This window comes from Salmo salar, chromosome ssa18, assembly GCF_905237065.1.
Source record: "Salmo salar chromosome ssa18, Ssal_v3.1, whole genome shotgun sequence".
Lineage (NCBI taxonomy): Eukaryota > Metazoa > Chordata > Actinopteri > Salmoniformes > Salmonidae > Salmo > Salmo salar.
The window spans coordinates 23,342,888-23,358,878 of record NC_059459.1 but is presented as its reverse complement, the minus strand read 5'-3'; the positions used below and the strand labels follow the sequence as shown (position 1 = coordinate 23,358,878).

Below are 15,991 nucleotides of genomic sequence, written 5' to 3'. Positions count from 1 at the left end.
TATTTAATACATTTTAGAATAAAGCTGTAACCTAACAAAATGTGGTAAAAGTCAATGGGTCTAAATACTTTCCTCGAAGGCATACATGCTGTCATAATATTACACTATTTTCAGAATTGCCTTGTAGCGGATTACCTCACACATCTCACTATTTTAACCTCCTAGAAAGTGAGTCATTGCTGAAGGTGTGAATATTACTGGGTGTATTAATGATGGTAATCCATGATCAATCTTATCTGGATATCTTAATGCTAATTGACTGTTATTTTACAGTTTTTCTCAATCGGGTACACATCATTTTTTTTTTTTAATGCTATCATTTTTCAAAACAGTATACTCAAGACAGAACTTTGTGGCCTTTTGCGAAACAGTAAATGCATTTGATAAACACATTCATCAGAAGAACACAACAGATGCTCTTTTGATGAAAAAAAGATTAACACAAACATTTCTCTCGAGTCTAACCTGACAAAACAGAAAGTAACCCTGTCTTAAAATAAATCCCAGTTGATCAATACATTTTATTTGCAGTCGATGATCACAATTGGACATACAACAATTCAAATGTGCAAAATTATGGGCAAATACTCTCCTTTTATGCATAATTCACCAAACAATTTCATACACATCAAATCAAATATCATTCATGTTCAAAAAAGAAAATGGAAAGTAAGCACATAGTGTACAGGATCCAATTCTCATCACAATACATGTTCATGTATCCAATACATAGGCTGGTCTACTCATAGGTTTTTAGACTTTCCATCAGCAAGCAGAAACACAGCGTTAATTCAAACAGTGCTTCCCAAACTGTGGGTCGTGGCAGGGTTAGGTGGCAGGGTTAAATGTTTTGTGCATTACAACACAAAAAAATCTGTGTAAACATAAACAACAAAAAAACAAATATAAAGTATGTAGAAAAGATATTGGACCTATATATTTTTAAATAATAAGGGAATTGCTGAAATAGTAGTGGGCCGGATTCAAACCCATGCTGCAGCATTATATGTGGTCTAGATGCAGCAGCTACATTTACATTTAACATTTAAGTCATTTAGCAGACGCTCTTATCCAGAGTGACTTACAAATTGGTACATTCACCTTATGATATCCAGTGGAACAACCACTTTAGATGCACTTTACAATAGTGCATCTAAGACTGCAAGACCAACATAGGTCACAATATTTTCTCTTCTGATGAAAACAATGTGTTGATATTCTTTGAACAAACACTTTAAAGGGAATTTTGTATTCATTGATGACAATTGTATTTCAAGTTTTGCAAAAGTGGGTCTAAGAAATGCAATCCAGGTACAACGCCAAGAAAATGATCAGACATTCTGAAGATGTATTTAAGCATTTGATCATTATTGTTCTGCTTTGCGTTAGTTTAACCAGAGTTTTAAAAAATGCTTGTAAGTGATTGAGACTGCAATCCACCTATTTTTCTAAAGTTGTGGTAAGACGTGGCGAGTCCTCAGGAGCTCGTCTCAGAGACAGGGGAAGAAAGAGAAAGGGTGGAGAGTCACTCCATCTCTTTGTGACCCTGCTGATCCCTTTTCTTCACATAACACCTTCCGTCCATCTCTTACACCACACCTAGAGAGGAGAGATGGAGAGAGAGACACAGTGATAATAACTTTTCTATCTAGGCCATGTGAAAACCAGTGGTTGAGCTGGGGTGTGAAGATGGCTTGAGGCCAGATGTTGCACTCAATATTGTGGGCTGTTAAGATTATTTACTTGTAAGATCATTTTTATTTACGTGCACTAATGATGGCTTTAAATCCATTCTAAATATATGGCTCTGATATGTACTAGCCATGTTGTCCTTAGCATTAGTTAGACAGGTTCTGCCATGACTGTTCCAGCCACTATCAGGGGTGTAATTTGTATGAATGAGAACAGAGGTAGGTGGTTTCTAATGGTAATAAAAGCATAGTGTGTTGGACTGCCAATTACCCACCCACATGCTAGGAATTTGCATGTAATTAAGCGGCCGACTCTGGTGTATTAAAGGGGCAATCTGGAGTTCAAACAATAACAAAACAAACATAGCACCAATGTTTTGCAAACAAATGAGGGAGGGGGCTGAAGAAATGTAACCACTCTTAAATCCATAGTTACAGCTTTGGATGCAAGGACTGACCGTCAATACTATGCAAATTATAGTTGTATCTATGTTGTGAGAGTATGCAATGTTTATTTAAAATAACATTGTTTACAAACAATGGAGCAAAACAAGCTTATAGTTTGGGTTGTGAAGGGGTACGATAGTTGAACTAAGCTTATGAGGCATTTATATGTTATATTCTTCAAGAATTAGTGGGTACATTTCATTGATCTATAAGTCCACAAATGGATGAAGCAATCACATTTTGAACCCTTTAATAATGTCTATAGTTTACATCACTCGGCTAAAAGGTGCTGTACAGTATGCTTTGCGTGTATTTATGTATGTGGTTTTCCATTCCAGGTTCTGACATTGTACAGTGGATGATCAAAAACCTGAATATTGAAGATCAAGGTAATACATGCTTATTAGTGTCCTATTATGTCTCCTATTATGTGACACTAGATATGTGAAACAGTGAATCATTCACAGTTACACTACTTTACAGGCTCGAAATGGCCAGAAACAAAGTACTTTCTTCTGAAACTCGTCAGTCTATTCTTGTTCTGAGAAATGAAGGCTATTCCATGCGAGAAATTACCAAGAAACTGAAGATCTCGTACAACGCTGTGTACTACTCCCTTCACAGAACAACGCAAACGGTCTCTAACCAGAATAGAAAGAGAAGTGGGATGCCCCGGTGCACAACTGTGCAAGAGGACAAGTACATTAGAGTATCTAGTTTGAGAAACAGACACCTCACAAGTCCTCAACTGGCAGCTTCATTAAATAGTACCCGCAAAACACCAGTCTCAACGTCAACAGTGAAGAGGCGACTCTGGGATGCTGGCCTTCTAGGCAGAGTTGCAAAGAAAAAGCCATATCTCAGACTGGCCAATACATTTTTTTTATTAAGATGGGCAAAAGAACACAGTCACTGGACAGAGGAACTCTGCCTAGAAGGCCAGCATCCCAGAGTCGCCTCTTCACTGTTGACGTTGAGACTGGTGTTTTGCGGGTACTATTTAATGAAGCTGCCAGTTGAGGACTTGTCAGGTGTCTGTTTCTCAAACTAGACTCTAATGTACTTGTCCTCTTGCACAGTTGTGCACCGGGGCATCCCACTCTTTCTATTCTGGTTAGAGCCAGTTTGCGTTGTTCTGTGAAGGGAGTAGTACACAGCGTTGTACGAGATCTTCAGTTTCTTGGCAATTTCTCGCATGGAATAGCTTTCATTTCTCAAAACAAGAATAGACTGACGAGTTTCAGAAGAAAGTACTTTGTTTCTGGCCATTTTGAGCCTGTGATTGAACCCACAAATATGTTCCAGATACTCAACTAGTCTAAAGAAGTCCAGTTTTATTGCTTCTTTAATCAGAATAACAGTTTTCAGCTCTGCTAACATAATTTCAAAAGGGTTTTCTTATGATAAATTAGCCTTTTAAAACGATAAACTTGGATTAGCTAACACAACATTGCCATTGTAACACAGGAGGGATGGTTGCTTATAATGGGCCTTTGTACGCCTATGTAGATATTCCATAAAAAACAGCCGTTTCCAGCTTCAATAGTCATTTACAACATTAACAATGTCTACACTGTATTTCTGATCAATTTGATATTATTTTAATGGACAAAAAATGTGCTTTTCTTTCCAAAACAAGGACATTTCTAAGTGACCCCAAACCTTTGAACGGTAGTGTATGTGACATATCGAAGACCTTGGGACTATTAGGTTCTATATGTGCAAATCATAGTCCTGATATACTGAAAATCAAAGTTTTCACATCCCAGATCTCAGAATTGTTCTGTAGTGAATTCTTCTCTCATAACCCATCAAAGTCCTCAAATTGAAGATTTCTGACAGTGTTGTTTTTTGCTTAAGTGCCGTTATTGCTGGCTAGACTAGCCTACACCATACTTAGAGGGAGATGGCAAAGACGTATTCTGATTGGTCCGTCTATATTTATTTGTTCAGGCTTGTGATTGGATTGCAGATAGATAGAACCTTATAGCACCAAGTTAAAAATAACATCACTTCAAATGTACTTCATAGACATATGAAGATCCATCTAAAGGTCAATTTTATGTGACTAACACATTTTTGACAAAAACATTATAGTCCCAAGGACTCTATACCAGCCTTATTCTGGAGAAGTTCCTTTCATGTTGTATCAATTTAACATGTCAATGGCTAAATAGAATCATTGTAACATTAGTGGAGAACTTTGTTTCTCTAAAACCTCAGTGTACAGTAGCAGGCTTTTCTAAAGCAATAGATTTTTAAGACATGTATTTACTGTAACCTAGTAGACGCCGCCACTTTAGGCCAGGTCACTCAGAGGGAAGCTTTTCAATGGCGGACAAAGGGAGGCAATAGGCGTAACCCCTATCACTGATTTAGAGGAGAGCTCGTGTGTGTGTACATTCTGGTGCATGCGTTGGTATGGATGGGTCGATTCCCCCGCATTAGTGACACATTTATCACTTTCTAACACAAAGCTGACTCAATAGTACTTCATAAACCACGCATGGACTCTGGAGCACTGAAGAACTCTCAAAAGGACTGTAGCCAGGGTGAAATACCTGCTCCTATGCTTCAGCAGGAAACATGTTCAGACTGAAAAGGGTAGAGCTCTGAGTGACACCTTTTGATTGCTTGACTTCAAGGGGTTTGATTGAGGAATCTCACTTTACTGTGTCGTCACTGACAAGGTCTCACAAGAGCAGGAAATTGCACTGAAACACAGTTTCAGCTTGAGAGAATCTTGTTGGAGGCCCCAATGGTCCTGTGAGGAAAGTTTACATTTGGTTACAAATGTTATAGAACACAAATGGACAGTACCAATACACCCATAGCCACATACTAGTACAAAAATGACCTCCAGTTTGCAGGGTATTTAGGAGGAAGTATACATTTTAATGGCTCGGCCATTTTAAAGACGATTACAGGGCACGAGTAGTGTCGGGGGTCTTAAAGTCAGACAGCTGTACTTTAGCTAGGGAATAACAATTTGAGGATACTCTTCCCAAGCCAGACACTAATTTCTATTCCAGTCTAAGAAATAATATTATTTATTTTCCTGTTTCATCCTTTTCCCTCTTGAGTTTAGGAAATGAATCCGATTAGCCTACGGATCAGCTGTATACTTCTGGGTATACCACAATTTGTGGTAATAAATGCATGATTTAGGGCTATGTGCTAACAATCCATAAAGTTGTTAAAAGTAAAGAAATATAAACATTGAGTAGACTAAAGTTATTTTGGGTGGGTGAGTGGATTTGTCTTTAAGCCTGTTTGATATCCACTGTGTGTGAAGCTCTAACCAGACATTAATTTAGATGAATGTGCAAATCCACTCTCAGAATGCTTGAATATATGCAATCTGTGTGTAGCTTCCCTACAGAAGACTATCTGGCTCTTTCTGTAATTGCTATATCTCTACAGTATGTTGCTGTTTTGCTTCAAAACATTGCATCTAACATGCAGACTAACAATCTCACAGAAGCACAAATTGCATAAACACACACACATCTACACGCAAATACACTTAAAGGGCACTCACATTTATCAGTAAACATGTCTTTAAACATGAATGAGTGATAATTTATTGATGCATAGCTGAGTCTTACATACATTCTAGATACAGAGAAATAGTGATAAAAATAGAATGTGTTTAATTTTACATTAGGAGAGGTGACAAGGGTATGGCATATGAGGTAAACATCCCCAACGGTACTATACTGACCTCATTTACCATACCCCGGTGAAGGGTGCAAGTGAGGTGTGTCAAAGGGGACAGTGGGAATATTAGGGGTGTTGTGGTGGAAAATTAGAGGATTTTATTTGTGTTGTCCAGTGGAGGCCCTTCACCTGGGGACCCTGATGGCTGCCCACGGCTACTTCTTCCCCATATCAGACCATGTACTCACACTGAAAGACGATGGCACTTTCTACAGGTTTCAGGTACAGTGAATTCATAGACTGCATAGCTCTTATATGTACTATAATGTACTCCTACTGCCTACCGTATCTGATCCAATCCATATCAGACCACACATGGAGACTAGGATTCATATGTCTTTATTGAGCACTTATCCACAGGGACTTATGGGCTTTATATTTTACACCTAATCCAGTTATATTGCTGGATGTTTTACTGAGGCAACTAAAGTGCCTCGCTCTAGAGAAATAACAGGAATTTTAGTCAGGTGTCTCTGTTCTTAGATCAAGGTGTCTCTGTTCTTAGATCAGATCTTAGATCCAGGTGTCTGTTCTTAGATCAGTTCTTAGATCCAGGTGTCTGTTCTTAGATCAGTTCTTAGATCCAGGTGTCTCAGTTCTTAGATCAGTTATTAGATCAAGGTGTCTCAGTTCTTAGATCAGTTCTTACATCCAGGTGTCTCAGTTCTTAGATCAGTTATCAGATCAAGGTGTCTCAGTTCTTAGTTCAGTTCTTAGATCAAGGTCTCTCAGTTCTTAGATCAGTTCTTAGATCAAGGTGTCTCAGTTCTTAGATCAGTTATTAGATCAAGGTCTCTCAGTTCTAAGATCAGTTCTTAGATCAAGGTCTCTCAGTTCTAAGATCAGTTCTTAGATCAAGGTGTCTCAGTTCTAGAGCTGCCTTGTCCCTCACTATTTCCTCCTCACAATCGTTGTCCCCAGACCCCCTACTTCTGGCCGTCAAACTGCTGGGAACCAGAGAATACAGACTATGGTAAGTGCGCCTTAGCAGTAGTGAATAGTTTTACACGATGGAAGGCTGTATAGAGCATTGAATATAACCATCAACATGATAATATCAAAATTGATTTTATTTGTGTAGCATCTGACATGCAGTACATTGTGGCCCAAATGGCTTTGCAGAAGAAAACAGAACCATCAATGGTGGTTTGTTCAATTCAATGTGTGAATATATGTATTTGAATGTAAGTTGCTACAACCCCTAGATAGCCGTTTGCATCCTCAAAGCAGCGATGGATGTTGTTATGACCGTTTTACATGCCACATGGTACTCTGGTTATGGAATGACATCAATGTTGTGGCCTAGACTGCAGCTGATGCAGAAAGGGTTTGGCAAAGTAAAAATGTTATCTGTAAAACAGCATCTGGTCAACAGTAGTTTTCTCTGTTTTCTGATTGATTTGTTCTTCCTCTGTGTTCTGTGCCCCAGCCGTTTACCTCTGCAAAAGAACAATGCAAAACAAAGCTCGTCTGGAGCTGGCAGACTACGAGGCGGTAGGTCTTCTCTCTTCATTGTCATTGTCTATGTAGTATGTTAGCACTAGCATCCTTAACATTGATATCAGCCTGTATATTCATCTCTTTAGTATGTTAGCACTAGCATCCTTAACTTGCCTAGTTAAGTGTTAAGGATGCTAGTGCTAACATACTAAGGAGATGAAGATAAATGCTGATATCAATGTTAAGGATGCTAGTACTAACATACTAAAGATATGAAGATAAATGCTGATATCAATGTTATGGATGCTAGTGCTAACATACTAAAGAGATGAAGATACAGGCTGATATCAATGTTAAGGATGCTAGTGCTAACATACTAAAGAGATGAAGATAAATGCTGATATCAATGTTAAGGATGCTAGTGCTAACATACTAAAGAGATGAAGATACAGGCTGATATCAATGTTTTTTATTTGTATTTTTTTAATTTAACTTTTATTTAACTAGCCAAGTAAATATGTTAGCACTAGCATCCTTAGCATTGATATCAGCCTGTATCTTCATATCTTTAGCATGTTAGCACTAGCATCCTTAACACTGATATCAGCCCGTATCTTCAAAGTGAAAACCTTTTGTTCTGTTGCTATTATTGTGTTATTATATCATGTCATGAGACAAGACAAATCATTATTTGGCTAGATTTACTGTTTGGATTTTTTATGGTTATTGTTGTTTCAGGAGAGCTTAGCGAGGCTACAGAGAGCATTTGCCAGAAAATGGGAGTTCATATTTATGCAAGCAGAAGCACAAGCAAAGTAAGTTTCCAAATTAAACAAATCTACTATGTGTTGATGAGTGTTAAGTTGATCACCACACTCCTACTCCTTATAACGGATGTGCCATCAGTTCTAACTACCATTTCTCAGCAGTTTCCTAATAACACCACATTTTAGGCAGGGGAAGTGTCAAAGAAAAAACATGAATAATTACACAAAAGATGGTTTTGTGAAAAGACCTAAAAAGTAATTGCTTGTACTGTGTATCCTTTGTCCTCAGAGTTGACAAGAAAAGAGATAAGATTGAGAGGAAAATTCTCGATAGTCAAGAAAGAGCGTTTTGGGATGTGCACAGACCAGTGGTGAGTTTATTGAGCTTTTAAAATCTCATGCTACAAGAGTTACACTATCTCCATAACATAAAACCTAGCTACAAGGTTTGGCCAAATCTTCCACTGGAGAATACAGCTAACTGGAGCCTAACATGCTGACCAAACTGGACGCACGCGTGCCTCTGGAACTTTCATTAGGCACACCTGTCCCCTGTTCCCACTGATTAGTACTTGTATAAGTGTGCCCTTTGGTTTCCATTGGGCTGTCGATTATTGTTACAATGTCCGTTGGTGCGTGTGAGTACCTGTGCTGTGTGTTTTGACTTTCGTGCCATTATGGATTGTGCAGATGATTACGGGTCTCCTCCCGTGTGTTAATCATTGTGCACATGTGTTATTTATTCGAGGTACTCCTCGCTCTTTTGTTTTGGGTTTCTACCCTGTGTTTTGTGATTGTTTGGTCTTCGTCCCTGTACCTTTGGGGCTTAATAAAAACCCATATTACGCATTCCTGCGTCTGTCTCCCGATCCTTCATGCCAACGTAACAGTCCGCCATCGCGTGCACGTTGATTTTGTTCACCCACACCAGAAGCGATCAGGACAGGCAGGTTGAAATATCAAAACAAACTCTAAACCAATTATATTAATTTGGGGACAGGTCAAAAAGCATGAAACATTTATGGCAATTTAGCTAGCTAGCTTGCTGTTGCTAGCTAATTTGTCCTGGGATATAAACATTGGGTTGTTATTTTACCTGAAATGCGCAAGGTCCACTACTCCGACAATTAATCCACAGATAAAACAGTAAACCAAATTAATTTCTCATCATCTCTCCTCCTTCCTTCAGGCTTCTTTTTCTTCTTTGGACTTTATATGACGGTTGGCAACCAATTTTATGGTGCATTACTACAACCTACTGGAGTGTGGACCTCAGTTAATCTTTCAATCACCCACGTGGGTATAGGCTCCTAAACACCAATGAGGAGATGGGAGAAGTCAGACTTGCAGCGCGATGAGCGTTAGAAATTGAACCAATTTGTATTTTAGCGCTTGGCCACGCAGACGCTCGCTGACGCGACGTGAGTGGTGTGGTCAGCATGTAAGGGATTGATTCAATCTGTATCACTTAACTGCAACGCAATAGCGCGATTGAAATGTTAAGTTAATTTCTGATTGAGCAGACATATGTAGCATTTACCGTGATTGCAGTCTCCACAAACGCAGAACATTGCCTTTAAATTTCAATCGCGCTATAGCGCTGAACTTCCGCAATACGGATTGAATCGAGCCCCTAACTTAGTATTTCTGTTTGTGGAATATTGTTGTGTATTGTCATGCATACCATATTTAGAAATATCCATTGTCAAAAACCTACATTGATCTTATCTTATAAATTCAAAATACATGGCACAGATTGTTTTTATTAGATGTTTTTTGTAAATGTTAAAGAACTTAACCTGTGCTTTCTTCAGTCTACAAAGCAATTTATTTCTCTATTCAATGTGAATAATGTTCAATGTGAATAATGTTTAATATGAATAATGTGAGGGGTTTGGATAATCGTCAATTATTTTGCTTGGTAAAGGCATCGCTTTTTGCTTTCTTCTTTGCCTGCCGTAATACCAAAATGTTATTATTGTACCGTCAAGTCCTAAAATAATTATGTATTCACCTGCAGCTCTCCAGTGGTCTCTATGACCTCATCATCCATTCAGACACACTTCCTTCTTAGTAATATCTTCCACTAGGGAATGGAGCCGCTTCCCTGGAAAAATCCAGCTCCATGAGCTTAATTGGAAAATAACAGGATCAATTCATGCATGCTTGGAACATTATAATCAGGTTCCTTTCTGATTTCACAGCAGCCTCGTCAAACCAATTAGCCACCGTGGTCCTGGAGGATACCTTAATTGTGCCCCTTGTTTGATCATGCAGGACGTACAGACAATATGTTTTACATTAATATTTCACTAGATCATGTTTGACTGAGCGTGTAGCAAAGTGCAATAGAAGAAGCTGGTTTTCTGGGTTCCCTAAACAGTCCTACCTGAGCTGCTAGTGAATCAATAGGAAGAAGCAGAGAATGCTCCCTAAAGGGCTTGTTTTTCTTCTGTTCATTTCTGTTGCTCTCCAGCCCGGATGTGTAAACACAACAGAAGTCGACATAAAGAAGTCCTCCAGAATGAAAAATCCCCAAAAGACAAGAAAGGTAACTTTTTCTATAAATCCATTAATTCTGAATAACAGGTCAACTGAAACAGTGTTATTTGAAAATATTTGATTTTGGGTGGGTTCTGATTGTCTCTCTGTCTCAGTCAGTATATGGGCCTCAGAATGATGTGCGAACCCACAGCCCCACCCACACCCCTGCCCCAGAGGCCAAGCCAGCCACAGAGGAGCAGCTACAGGACCAGGTAATGTAGAAGCTGCTGGACTTCCAGGGTAGTTTCTCTTGCATTGCAAAAATGGATGTTTGGAAGGAAACTGTTCTTTTCAAATGTACATTTAAGATGGCAACACTGCTACTGTCTTGTCAGTTCGACCAGTTTCCAGAAATTCACAAAATATTGTTTCCCCATGTTGTTCCAGATCAATTATTGGGGAGGGCAATTAGACAGACATCGACTGAAAATGTCCAAAGTGGCTGAGAGGTGAGTGAAGTTCTCTGTCTCTTCATTCTCCCCCCCCATTAATCCCTTCATGAACTCTAAAACTTAATATAGACAGTAATTAAGAGCTTAGACAACCTTGAAAAGTGTTTAGCCCAAACAATACATGCTGTGTATCATCAGCACTATGGCTAATTGTCATTTCTTGTGCTGTTATGTAACACTGAACAGAGTGTACATAACACTGTACAGAGATTCCCATTCTCAGCTGCCTGGGTTACTCACTATTGTGTTAACGCAAAGATACTGCATCACTTCCTGCTATCTTCGAAGGTCAAATACTGTGTAGCATTGATGTTAGTCATATCCTGAGTTCCCCAGGCCGCACGATACATTGTCACATTTTCTGTACACTCTACCTGCCTGAACTGAAGAGTAAGGTGTCTTTCTTCCCAGTTTGTTGGCCTATACAGAGCAGTATGTGGAATATGACCCCTTTATCACGTCGACCGACCCCTCCAACCCCTGGATCTCAGAAGACACCACAGTATGGGAGCTGGAGGCTAGGTGTGTCTTTTTCAAGTTTATTATTACATCTCTGTGGTTATTCTGTGTTGTTTTACACTGGTACAAGTAGTAAGTGGTACCAGTAAATGATTTGTGAGTTGCTCTGGATCAGACCATCTCCTGAGGGATGTCAGGTAGTAATACAATTATTTGTAGCTGTGTAGTGTGGACTGTGTACTGTTAACTGTTCACTGAGGTTTTCCCTCTGTACACTGTGATGTCTGACTGCGTGTGTCTCTCCCTAGTAAGGAGCCAGGTCAGCAGAGGGTGAAGAGGTGGGCGTTCGGCATCAACGAGGTTCTCAAGGATCAGGTGGGGAGGGAGCAGTTCCTCAAGTTCCTGGAGTCTGAGTTCAGCTCAGAGAACCTGAGGTAGGGGATGAAGTGCACACACATTTAACGCACGTACACCCCCACATGCACACACTCTCACTTCTTTTCTCTCACACACAATCATAACCTATCCTTGCACTTCATTCATGCTTCCTGTACTTCCTCTTCTGGTACTTGTCTGAACTGTTTTGCCCAGAGCTAATCTTCAGGTCAATCTGGTAATGTAACTAAGTGAGTGTTGTTATTATCTAACAGAGTCAGAGGTGGAATTTAACACCTAATTGGTCACATTAATTACCCTAAAATTAGATGTGATGTTATCACCATTAGAGGACATAACTGAGCACTGAATTTATATTTCAGACAAATATTTTCAGACAAAATCTTTGCAGTACATATCCAGAAATTCCTATAAGAAACCATGTTGGGAAAACGGCTTACCCTGGACAAGACATGCACAAGCATTCACACGTACAATATGTTGCTTGTCCTATATTAGCCTAAAGAGTGATAGAGAAAGACAAAAATATAGGGGTTCAATTGATCATGTTTATAGTTCAAGGGAAAATCCACTCTATATTATATTTTGGTATTTTTTAATTAGTCCACTGTTGATACAGCCCCAAAATGTTTTGCATGTCTATCAAGGCACAAGGTGAGACCCAGATGCAGACACAGGATGGTTGGACTCTTACAATGTTTAATAATCCAAAAAGGGGTAGGCAAGAGAATGGTTGTCTACAGGCAAAAGGTCAAAACCAGTTCAGAGTCCAATAGGTACTGAAGGGCAGGCAGATTCAAGGTCAGGGCAGGCAGAATGATCAGGCAGGGGTCAAAACCGGGAAGACTAGCAAAAGAGAATAGAAAAGGAGTACGGGGAAAAACACGCTGGTTGACTTGACTAAACATACAAGACGAACTGGCACAGAGAGACATGAAACACAGGGATAAATACACTGGGGAAAATAAGCGACACCTGGAGGGGGTGGAGACAATCACAGAACAGGTGAAATAGATCAGGGCGTGACAATGTCAGCAGCAAAGTTTTCAAGATACTGGACTTTCAAGAAGCAAAGTGTCACCGGCCACATCATGATGATGATGATGATGATGATGATGATGATGATGATGCCAAATACAATTGTGTTATTCCCTGCCCCCATGTTGTGTCCTGCAGGTTCTGGCTAGCGGTCCAGGAGGTAAAGAAGAGGCCCATCCGGGAGGTCCCGACCCGGGTTCAGGAGATCTGGCAGGAGTTCCTGGCCTCTGGAGCTCCCAGTGCCATCAACGTTGACTCAAAGAGCTATGACAAGACCACCCAGAACGTCAAGGACCCTGGACGCTATGCCTTTGAGGACGCACAGGTAACACTGTAGTAATATGTTAGTGAACTGTAGGGTAATTATAGGCAGGTTACTGACTTATGCCTGTAGTGTGTTTGGGATATCAGCTGGATAAGCTACTGTACTGTTGAGTACATTTGTCTCCACAGACAGTTACAACGTGACCATCACTGTGGTTGAACCATTTCCTTGTGGTTGACAGGATCACATCTTCAAGCTGATGAAGAGTGACTCCTACAGCCGCTTCATCCGTTCCAGTGCCTACCAGGAGCTGCTACAGGCCAAGAAAAAGGTAAGGTCTTCAAAGAATAAACATGGCTGTGTACACTGCTGTTCTCTGACCTGTCCTGCCTAGGGCCTGGAACAATGACATTGGTGCCTCCAGCAGTGAAGGAATAACTACTGTAGCAGCATTTTCATATGCAAAGAAAATGCTTCATAAGGTGTCTGACCTGTAACGATGGTTGTGATAATGGGGTAATTAAGCAATAAGGCCTGAGGGGGTGTGGTATATGGCCAATATACTACGGCTAAGGGCTGTTCTTAGGCACGACACAAAGTGGAGTGCCTGGATACACTCCTTTGCCGTGGTATATTGGCCATATACCACAAACCCTCGAGGTGCCTTATTGCTATTATAAACTGGTTACCAACGTAATTAGAGCAGTTCAAGTAAATGTTTTGTCTTACCCTTGGTATACGGTCTGATATACCAGGGCTGTCAGCCAATCAGCATTCAGGGCTCCAACCACCCAGTTTATAATTAAAATGATAGTTCATTCATGATTTTCTATGATTTGGCTTATGTTTTGTGTTATGTCACGTATCGCTGTATAATTCTCATCATAATCACATCAGCATATCCTTATCTTTGCTATTATTTTTCAAAGGGCCTCTCCTCACAGTTTAGTTTGTTTCGCATTACTTCACTTTTTGGTTTCAGCTCTGTCCTTCTTTTCTGGCTTTCCCTTTCTTTTTTCGTCTTTTTTTTGTTAAGTATGGAGGCATTCAGGACCGCAGAACTTCATTTGAGAAATTCACTCGAAATGTGGTAAGAGGACATGGGTTTTTCTGGTCGACCAACGGGCCTGTTCAGATAAAGCGTATCCACTGCTTTATCACTCTCTCCTTCCCTTCCTCACCTCCCCTGGACACGGGCATGGTGACGTTTCATGACCATCTTTTTCAGGGCCTTGTCAACATGTACTGTGCCTCTCCTTTCCTTCCTGTTTGACTTTTATGTTGCAGTTATAGCACCAAGTAAGCTTTTCTAAGAGTTTTGTTAAAGGAATTATTGTGTTTCATTTGAGAAATTAGCCTATACAGTGTCTTCAGAAAGTATTCATACCCCTTGACTTATTCCACATTTTGTTGTGTTACAGCCTGAATTGTTGCAAACAGGATGCATGTTTTGGAATATTTTTATTCTGTTCTGTCAATTAGGTAAGTATTGTAGATAACTACAATGTTGTTGATCCATCCTCAGTGTTCTCCTATCGCAGCCATTAAACTCTGTAACTGTTTTAAAGTCACCATTGGTGAAATCCCTGAGTGGTTTCCTTTCTCTCCGGCAACTGAGTTAGGAAGGACGCCTGTATCTTTACAGTGACTGGGTGTCTTGATACACCATTAATAACTTCACCATGCTCAAAGGGATATTCAATGTCTGCTTTTTTAATTTTTTTAATTTTAGTCATTGAAAAACCTCCCTGGTCTTTGTGGTTGAATCTGTGTTTGAATTTCACTGCTCGACTGAGGGAGCTTACAGATAATTGTATGTGTGGGGAACAGAGATGAGGTAGTCATTCAAAAATCATGTTAAACACTATTATTGCACACAGAGTGAGTCAATGCAACTTATTATGTGACTTGTTAAGGACATATTTAGGCTTGCCATAGCAAAGGGGTTGACTACTTATTGACTCAAGACATTTCAGCTTTTTGTTTTTAATTCATTTGTAAACATTTCTAAAAACATAATTTCACTTTGACATTATGGGGTATTGTGTGTAGATCAGTGACAACAAATCTCATTCTAATCCATTTTAAATGCAGGCTGTTTCACAACAAAATGTGTAAAAAGTCAATGGGTGTGAATACTTTCTGAAAGGCACTGTATATTTCATGATTAACTGATTAATCAGACGTTTATTAATAAAAAAATATGTATTCAACAATGGTAGTTAGACATTCCTCATTCCATTTCAAGACTTAGATGCAATAGGAGCACAAGTATATCTGGATATAACCTACACATATTGGTTTATTATTCTTGTGAAATCATGTTTTTATGTAGTTTGATACACAATGTTGCATTTGTTAACTCCTCTGAAATTTAAGGCTGGATTTAATCCGTATCGCAGAAGATCCGCATTAAAATGTAAAGGTAATTTCCTTGAGCCCACATAGTTGAAGTCGGAAGTTTACATACACCTCAGCCAAATATATTTAAACTCAGTTTTTCACAATTACTGACATTTAATCCTAGTAAAGATTCCCTGTCTTAGGTCAGTTAGGATCACCACTTTATTTTAAGAATGTGAAATGTCAGAATAATAGCAGAGAGAATGATTTATTTCAGCTTTTATTTCTTTCATCACATTCCCAGTGGGTCGGAAGTTTACATCCACTCAATTAGTATTTGGTAGCATTGCCTTTAAATTGTTTAACTTGGGTCAAATGTTTCGGGTAGCCTTCCACAAGCTTCCCACAATAAGTTGGGTGAATTTTGGC

The 15,991-nt window shown here is 39.5% G+C and overlaps 1 protein-coding gene across 3 annotated transcripts in view; it reads left to right on the top strand.

Moving 5' to 3' along the window:
* The window catches only part of LOC106577065 (regulator of G-protein signaling 7), a 56,378-nt gene that overhangs the window by 36,507 nt on the left and 3,880 nt on the right, over nucleotides 1-15,991 (top strand). For 2 of the 3 annotated variants that reach the window (XM_045700894.1, XM_014154781.2), the window contains exons 4-17: nucleotides 2,477-2,527; nucleotides 5,974-6,080; nucleotides 6,780-6,831; nucleotides 7,288-7,352; nucleotides 8,037-8,113; nucleotides 8,355-8,436; nucleotides 10,542-10,616; nucleotides 10,723-10,821; nucleotides 10,997-11,058; nucleotides 11,473-11,583; nucleotides 11,829-11,954; nucleotides 13,093-13,279; nucleotides 13,461-13,550; nucleotides 14,256-14,947. In XM_045700894.1, the coding sequence (XP_045556850.1) occupies nucleotides 2,477-2,527; nucleotides 5,974-6,080; nucleotides 6,780-6,831; nucleotides 7,288-7,352; nucleotides 8,037-8,113; nucleotides 8,355-8,436; nucleotides 10,542-10,616; nucleotides 10,723-10,821; nucleotides 10,997-11,058; nucleotides 11,473-11,583; nucleotides 11,829-11,954; nucleotides 13,093-13,279; nucleotides 13,461-13,550; nucleotides 14,256-14,492 (1,421 nt within the window). In that variant the 3' untranslated portion in view covers nucleotides 14,493-14,947. Of the gene's footprint in view, nucleotides 1-2,476; nucleotides 2,528-5,973; nucleotides 6,081-6,779; nucleotides 6,832-7,287; nucleotides 7,353-8,036; nucleotides 8,114-8,354; nucleotides 8,437-10,541; nucleotides 10,617-10,722; nucleotides 10,822-10,996; nucleotides 11,059-11,472; nucleotides 11,584-11,828; nucleotides 11,955-13,092; nucleotides 13,280-13,460; nucleotides 13,551-14,255; nucleotides 14,948-15,991 lie in introns of those variants that run through there. The other variant, XM_014154782.2, reaches the window with a different exon arrangement.